This window comes from Neofelis nebulosa, chromosome 3 (genome assembly GCF_028018385.1).
Source record: "Neofelis nebulosa isolate mNeoNeb1 chromosome 3, mNeoNeb1.pri, whole genome shotgun sequence".
Classification (NCBI taxonomy): domain Eukaryota; kingdom Metazoa; phylum Chordata; class Mammalia; order Carnivora; family Felidae; genus Neofelis; species Neofelis nebulosa.
In genome coordinates this window covers 177,203,950-177,212,945 of record NC_080784.1, presented here as the reverse complement: position 1 = coordinate 177,212,945, position 8,996 = coordinate 177,203,950, and the positions used below count along the sequence as shown (strand labels likewise).

General features: G+C 35.9%; 1 protein-coding gene across 1 annotated transcript in view; it reads right to left on the bottom strand.

Annotated features, from left to right (window-relative positions):
- Positions 1-324: 324 nt before the first annotated feature.
- The window catches only part of ARAP2 (ArfGAP with RhoGAP domain, ankyrin repeat and PH domain 2), a 199,470-nt gene continuing 190,798 nt past the window's right edge, over positions 325-8,996 (bottom strand). The window contains exons 32-33 of the mRNA XM_058722886.1: positions 8,811-8,945; positions 325-2,534 (exon numbers count right to left, since the gene is read on the bottom strand). Coding sequence (XP_058578869.1) covers positions 2,151-2,534; positions 8,811-8,945 — 519 coding nt within the window. The 3' untranslated portion in view covers positions 325-2,150. The remainder of the gene's footprint in view (positions 2,535-8,810; positions 8,946-8,996) is intronic.

Genomic DNA, 8,996 nt, shown 5'->3' with positions numbered 1-8,996 from the left:
TTCAATTGTGCTTAGTTCTGAATTCTCAATGCCATTTGGATAAATCGTCAGGTAGTGATTTGTTTAGAGGCCAAATATTTAAAATCCATGCCTCATAATTAATCTTAGGGCTACAGAAATGAAAGAGGACCATCAATATGTGTCACATCTGTGTATATTAATCATTTAAAATAATAGAATATTCATAATGATGTTTGGAAAAAATGAAAGCTTGTTTGACGTATATATAATAAATTCAAATGATTAAAAAAGAGAAAAGGTAAGATGATCAGATTTATTTCTAAATAACCTTTAACTTCAGAAAATAATCACATTCAAGTGAACTTGTAAAACAACTGAATTTTTATTCAAAATATGAGATGTCATCGTTAGCCCTTATCTTACTCTTGAAAAATGGAGACAAACATACAGGAAAGGAAGGGAAACGAGCTATTTGATTCTAAGCTCAAGTTTCAAAAATCTTCAGAGAAGACAGGTAAAAAACTCCAGATACTTTCCCATGGTCAATTATAGTCCATATGCCTCATCCCATAAATATTATAATTTATTAGGGATAATAGTTTTAGGTTTTTTTCCTAAGTACCATGATTTCTTGCTTTACATGAAGGCTCCCCAGCGCTGCCACCTACTTCATAAACTGACCTGCAGTTTCTTTTAAAAAAAAAAAAAAAATTCTAATCAGTACAGATTTAAAGAATAAATATCACACCTCCATGGTAAACTATTTTATCACCACCAAATAGAAGTGATCAGTATTTTACAAGGAAGAAATTCAGAGTATTTAAGAGTACATTCCTATACAATGACCGGACTCACAAAAGTATGGGCTTTCGTATAACAGATTCTGAAGAAGACCCTGAAAAGGGGGGTAAAATAAGTGGCTGAAATGAGACCTAGCTATATAAGATAATTTTAATCAAAACTCATCAGACCTAATAAAATTCTTAGGAAATGGATGAAAAGCGCTGTCCCTAAAGTGAACTATACTTAGACAGTATCGTCTGTTGGAGGAAAACCACCAACTCAGTAGCTGACCCTAATGTGGAGGCAAAAAACAGAGGGCTTTATCATTTATTAGGCACAGGAGGAGACTACTTTTTTTTTTTTTTTAAAGAGACCTGATTAAATGTGAACTGGTAGCTGCCAAAAGTGGGGTAAACTATCCCCCACTCTAAAATGGCCATATGTTGTATACTTCCAGTTAATTACGACGTTGTGGAGAAAGAGAGCACAACCTTACTTAAAATAACAAGAAATGAAATACAAGGTAAAGCAATGACAAAAAAATTAAAACACAGTAACAAAACCCTGTGATAATGAATTTGTACAAAATCCATAGTAAGGAATTAAAAAAAAATGTACAGAGCAACAGTCAGTGCAAATGGCAACCATGCCAGGTCTTCAATGCAGTGTTAAGTTTCTTCTCAGCAGCCACCTGCGAAGAACCGGAGAGTAGTGAAAGCACACCGTGGATGGTTCCCTAACACCCTAAGTAAGTGTGGCCAGTGCCATGATTTGTGTTTGTTGGCTGAACATTACCTTGGGAAGCAGTCACTAGACTTTTTTTCTTAATAGGCAGTTCCTCATTAATAAGTTCTGGTCCATAGTGAACTAGAATGAATCTTAATGGACCTCCTTGGTTTTTTGTTAACTCTTGCTTCATTTGAAAACTCCAATGTTTGACAGGCAGCCACTAAAACAAATCCTTCCTCTTTACAACTTCCCTTTTCCATATGGTGGACCCTACGTAAACCTAAAAACATATGGTAACTTAATATACAAGGTTTCTCAAAGTGCAAAATGTGATACATATAATTTCATAGGCTTCAGTTAAAACATTTTATATAATACAGTACAGTTTGAGATTTCTGCTCATAAATTACACCATTCAACAGACAACTACTGTAAAAGCCTGGCTGACTCACAGTAACCCAATGCCTTCTTACACAAGGTTAATACACTTAAACGGTACAAATTTTGTTCAGGCCAAAAACATAATCTTACACATCACATATGTACATATACATTTTAAAATGCTATTTAAATGCTTATGTATAGCTAGACAAATCTCACAAACCATGAATTACTGTTTGGTTTCTGGTTTGCACGCAAACACTGTATACAATATTACAAAAAAATAATCTGCAAAACTATTTTATCTCTTTCTGCAAGACCTGCTCACCCTGTAAGTCTTTTGGAAGGGCTCTTGTCCGCTGCAGAACCAGGCTAAGTTCTTCAATAACCTTTGATGGTAACTTACTATCAGAGTCTAAAACAGCTTTGCCATTGCTGTCCTCGGGTTTCCTCCATGTCTTGAGGGCTTTCTGGCTTTTCTGTTGCCCGTGAAGGACCTCAGCCTCCGTGTCCTCCAGACAGTTGAAACTCCGATGTTTTCTGGTTCTAGTTCGAAGTTTCTCGTCCTTGTGCTCCAGGCACTGGGCCACCATGGAGGCTCTCTCCCTTAAGCTGCCATCCCCAAGCTCTTGGTCACGCTTTTCACTGAGCCTCAGCCGTTCCAGCTCTGCTCTCGCACTCTGAAAATAAAATACAACATCTCAGGAGAAAGCAGGATTCAGTACAATTTACATTGAAAACACATTCCACAGAAACGTGCATGCTTCTTATTTTGAGCTTATTTCTGTGACTTAGGTTCTAACTTTACTTTGACACAAGTGCCATGTCAGAATTCACTGACCAAGAGATCAATACAGTCATCTTACAGGTATAAAATCAAATGAAAGGTAGACCATAGAAATTCATTTTAACATACATTTAAATTATAGCTTCAAAGAGGTCTCTCAGGTTATTCAGATTGACTCTCATCGCCTTTTTAAAAAAATTATTTAAATCCAAGTTAGTTAAATAGTGTAATAATGGTTCAGAAATAGCAGTTAGTGATTTATCACTTACACAAAACACCCGGTGTTCATCCCAACAAGTGCCCTCCTTAGTGCCAACTGCCTATTTAACCCATCTCCCAACCCAACACCCCTCCAGCAACTCTGGCCTCTGTATTTAAGTCCCTTATGGTTTGCCTCCCTAGTTTCACCTTATTTTTCCTTCCCTCCCCCTATGTTCATCTGTCTTGTTTCTTAAATTCCACATATGAGTGAAATCATATAATATTTATCTTTCTCTGACATTTTGCTTAGTATAATACATTATAGTTCCATCCACATTGTTGTAAATGGCAAGATTTCATTCTTTTTGTTGGCCAATATTCCATTGTATGTATGTATGTATGGGTATTTACCACCTCTTCTTTATTCATCAGTCAATGGACATTTGGGCTCTTTCCGTAATTTGGCTATTGTCAATAGTGCTGCTATAAACATTGGGGTGCATGTGCCCCTCTGAGTCAGCATTTTTGTACCCTTTGGATAAATACCTAGTAGAGCAATTACTGGGTTGCAGGATAGTTCTATTTTTAATTTTTTGAGAAACCTCCATACTGTTCTCCAGAGTGGCTGTACCAGTTTGCATTCCCACCAGCAGTGCAAAAGAGAATTCTTTCTCCGCATCCTTGCCAACATTTGTTGTTGCCTGATTTGTTAATGTTAGCCATTCTGACAGGTGTGAGGTGGTATCTCATTATGGTTTTGATTTGTATTTCCTGATGATGAGTGAGGTTGAGCATTTTTTCATGTGTCGCTTGGCCACCTGGATGTCTTCCTTGGAGAAGTGTCATGTCTTTTGCCCATTTCTTTACTGGATTATTTGTTTTTGGGTGTTGAGTTTGATAAGTTCTTTATCGATTTTGGATACTAACCCTTTATCTGATAGGTCATTTGCAAATATCTTCTCCCATTCTGTCAGTTGCCTTTCAGTTTTGTTGTTTCCTTCGTTGTGCAAAACCCTTTTATTTTCATGAGGTCCCAATAGTTCATTTTTGGTTTTGTTTCCCTGGCCTCTGGAGACAAGTCTAGTAAGTTGCTGTGGCCGAGGTATTGACTTTCACTTCAAACTTGCCTCTTCCAATTCATTTCTGCTTAAATGTGTCATATGTTGGTATATGTGTAATTCCTACAGTGTCATGTACGTGGCTATAGGATTTGGGGACACACCCTATACTTGTACTACAGCCCCCTCTTTGAGACTCACAGTACATATTAGTATATTAAAGATGTTGAGCAGGTCTATGGCAGAGAAATATGTTTGACTTCTTTTTCTGCTCTTTTCCTCCTCCTCTAATACCCGACCAGTGAAATCCTTCCTCCCACACGATGTCTTTTAGAATCCTGCAGATCCAGTATTTCTGAAAATACTGAAATAACTGAAAATACTGAAATTAATGTGTATTAATATATAACTTAAATATATTCCTATTAAATATAAATATTAAATATAAATTGATAATATTAAATATATATTTATGTATTAAAACTCACTTTTGGATCCGAGAATTAGAGCACACGTTCATTCACTGAACTATAAAGGCGTGCTTTCTTAACTAGTGTTCAGGATGTCTTATGACTGGGCAATTTCTGGCATACAGAACTCTCATCAGATCATCAAAGAGTTGGGGGATATAGCTCAGGGGTAAAGCATCTGACTGCAGATTATCAGAGCACAACAACTGAATAAAGTGTAAGACAGAGGAACAAACAACAGACAATCAAGCATATGGCAGTGTGGAGCCACTGAACAAGGAAGGAGACCCAACAAACTGGATCAGAGTGTAGGTGGAGTAGAAAAAGAAGTTAGTTTTCTTTTCACAAGAAGAATTGAAGAAATGTCTTTGAAAGTTCCCTGGTAAAAGGTGCAAAACCTAGAAAGCAAATATCTGAAGGAGAATTTGAGTTATGAATGTTGAAACAAGATGAAATTTTAATCTGGTATTATGTGTGACACTGAGTGGCATAAATGGAAGAGACACTCAATATAATTATGTTTAAAAGACAACTCCCCAACTTTCTCTCTTCTTCTCCGCAGTGCTTACTCGTGTGATTATCCGAATGCCCTGCTACCAAGTTGACTCAATGCAAGCAGAGGGTTTTGATTTGTTCACTGAATGTGAACCCAGTATAGTGCCTATACTTAGGATATGATTGCTAACCTTTCAAATATTGAATAAAGTTTTAAAATTTTTAAAATATGCAACACAGTTTTTTCTTAAATTCCATTCAATCCAGACATGAAATTAAAACATACAAACTCAGGCTGAATATAAATATTTTCACAAATATATTTTATAACTTGGAGTTTTGTGAAAAAAATTATGCTTATATATCTCAGGGAAATACATTTCATCTCCTCTAAAAACTGATGAAATATTTAGTACCTAGCTTAATTCCAAAGTTTCATTAGACTACGTTAAAATATGGAGACAGCTGTGATGTTTGCACCATGTGAATGTAATTAATGCCACTGAACTACACTTAAATAGGATTAAAATGAACAGTTTTATGTTACGTACATTTTACCAAAACAAAATACCCCTCCCCCAAGATGAAAGATTAATGAGAATGATGGCTAACCAGCATAGGGATATGACTGGGAGTTTATAAATAAATATCAACCACGGTAAGACTTACTTGGCATCTATTACCCAGGGAAAACTAAGGAGCAATATAGACTTTTTTCTTATTGAAGTATAGTTGACACACAATGTTACATTACTTTCAGGTATACAACACCGTGATCTGACAAGTCTATGTTGTGCTGTGCTCACCCCAAGTGTAGCTACCATCTCTCATCCTACAACACCATTACACTATCACTGACTATATTCCCTGTGCTGTGCTTTTACTCCCATGATCTATTAGTTCCGTAACTGGAAGCCTGTATCTCCCTCTCCCCTTTATCCATTTTGCTCATTCCCAACCCTCCTTTCTGGAAACCATCAGTTTGTTCTCTGTATTTATGGGCAGGTTTCTGTGTTTTGTTTTTCAGACTCCACATAGAAGTGAAATCACATGGCATTTGTCTTTCTCTGACTTGTTTCATTTAGCACCATATCTTCTACGTCCATCCATGTTGTTGCAAATGGAAGATTTCATTTTCTTTGAATAATATTCCACTGTATACATACATAACACTTCATCTATTTATCTATGGATGCTTGGGCTGCTTCCATAATTTGGCTATTATAAACAATGCTTCAATAAACACGGGGGCATTTATCTTTTTGAATTAATGTTTTCATTTTTTTGGATAAATACACATTAGAATTACTGGATAGTATGTCTAATTTTCTGAGGAACTTCCATACTGTTTTCCATGGTGGCTGCACCAATTTACATTCCCACCAACAGGGGAGTGTGCACCAGGGTTCTTTTGTCTCCACAGTCTCACCAACACTTGTTATTTGGGTACTAGCCATTCTGACTGGTGTAAGGGGTTATGTTATTGTGGCTCTGATTGGCCTTTCTCTGATAATTAGTGATGCTGAGCATCTTTTCATGTGTCTGTTAGCAATCTGCAAGTCTTCCCTGGAAAAATATCTATATAGAAGTGTTTAATGGGTAAGATTCTAGATCACCATTTCCTGCTTGAACTCATCATTCTTCATTGCTCATTGTTTGTTTCACAAATATTCTTAAAAAATTTTTTTTGAAATAATTATCCCATATTGTCTTCCAAGTTCCTTATTCTTTTGATTCAAATGTTAACCATGTACTAGGCATTATTCTAATAAATTCTCAACTATGATATCATTGAATCCTCACAACAGCCATATGAGGTAGAGCCTTTTATTATCCCTACATGCTTGCAGATAAAGAGGCTGAGTACAATGAACTCCGGAGGTAGCCAAATCACAGGTAAGAACTAGTATGTGCATTTTTTTTAATGTTTATTTCTGAGAGAGAGAGAATCCAAAGCAGGCTCCAGGCTCTGAGCTGTGAACACAGAGCCATGAGATCATGACCTGAGCCGAAGTAGGATGCTCAACCGAGTCACCCAGGGGCCCCTCTGGTGTGTGCATTCTTAAGTACCATGTTTGGCACTCGTGTGTGATCTCCTTTGGCCCATTTCTTTCTCTGGCTTATTCAGCTAGCTCACTACTAATTCACTCAATTAATTTTGGAAGTGGATTTTTCCAGGATGACTGCCTGCCTGAGTGAGGTATTCTCCTCCAACTTTCAATAAAACCTCATGAAACCAAGACATGAAATGGGGCATTACCAAATGGCCAAAGCACCAAATTTGCCAATCTGCCAAAACCTTGTTTGAAAAACAATTCTTGAATACATCCACTGATGTGACTATGAATATATCCTATTTAGCAGTATTTTAAGCCATTTTCCATTTTTAAAACAAAGGACCAAAAGTGATTATTTTATAAATGTATTTTCTTAAATATTTACATGAATCTAATTCTGTGACAAACATTTTAATGGTTCATATGCAATTTTCAATTTCTATTAATAGTGTTTTAATGCTTTTTAAACTTCCAATGTTTTCCCAACACTAGAGCATTTAAAATCTTTCTCTGCCAAATTTGTTGAATCACCCCGTGTGCAAAATTTACAAAGAGGTTAATTTAGCTTAATCATAAATTTTCTAGCAGTTAATATTTCATGGAATTATTTTAAGAGCTTACCACAAGGTCTTTATAGTTTGGAGTTTATCAGTTTTCTGATCTTAAGTATGATAAAAAAGAAAAAAAATTGTCTCTGAAATTCTGGATTTGAGAATAGTTAACAAATTATTATACTATATATTTAGTCATCATCCTAATCCTATACTGGATACTGGTTAATGTTTTTTGATTCGCTTTGCTCCATAACTCATCCCAAGGCAATGTCAGAGAAGCTGGGGTAACAGGTTTGTCTTGTTTGTTTAAACTGTTTCCTAATGTGAGTTCCTGGGAAATGGGACTCTTAGAATTTTGAAATTCTAGATTATTTTAGGAACCCATAATTGTGCAGAACGCTTAAAAAAATTTTTTTAATATAAGTGAAGAAGGAAATAAACCGTTATTTCAAAGCTTTTATCTTTTAGTGAAGAGGAATATTACATTGGGATAAATGTTCAAGGAAAGATATACATAGAAAAAAATTTTAAATCTGATCACTAAGTTAAAATAGCTTTAGTCTTTTAAAATTTAAGAGAGAGATTCAAACCACTCAGTCCCAAACCTAGTCTTTTTTTTTTTTTTTTTTTTGCTTGGAGGGGCTCAACTAAAGCACTGAAACATGCATTATTCCCAAAGCATCTAATGAGGTTTAAGTGCAAACAGCTCATGTCCTTTCCTGAAGAGACTAAACTTCAAGTGAAGATTGATGCTACTTATGTTCTCCCCGCCCCTGCCCCTCAAGGTGAGAAGGAGAACAAAGCCGCTGTCCTGAAAGATGCCACATCATTTTTACTGACGCTCAGGGGTCATCTTGCAGTTCCTTAAATTAACTGCGACACCGCATCAGTTCCCAAACCACTGGAATTTGACTGTGTTACTAGAAAGTATAGTTACTACGGATCCAGACATAATTGGCCCTGGGCTCATCCTAAGCGTGTTAGAAGTGAACTTGTATGACTAATTTGAGACTGTAATTTTACCATGTGGACCTCTGAATACATATTTAAAGTTGCCTATGTTACAGATAAGAAAATAAGTGGCATTATGCATATTTAATTGGCCTGCCAATGACATTATTAAAACTCTTTAAGAAAACTTAAGACATAAAACTTAAAGAGGAGCATAGGGTTATTCATACATAATGTTTTCTTGCAGGATATGATTTGTATACCATGCTTTACAAAGATTACTGTTGAGTTTTTGAAGCCAAAGAAACAATTAATGTACTGAATCATATTACGACATAAGAAAACCAAAGTTATAATTAATATAAAACAAAATCTGAACCTACCTCAATATTTTTCCTGGCTTGGGTTGCACTTCTCTCATGCTGGATTGGAATTAGAGGCAAACCTCCGATTTTGGGATTTTTGGTTATAGAACGTTTTCGTTCCTTTCCAGCTGGTGGCAATATGTCATTTTCATGCTGTGGAAACACAATTTCTCGCTGTTGGTGTGTTATTTTATTATGTAGTAG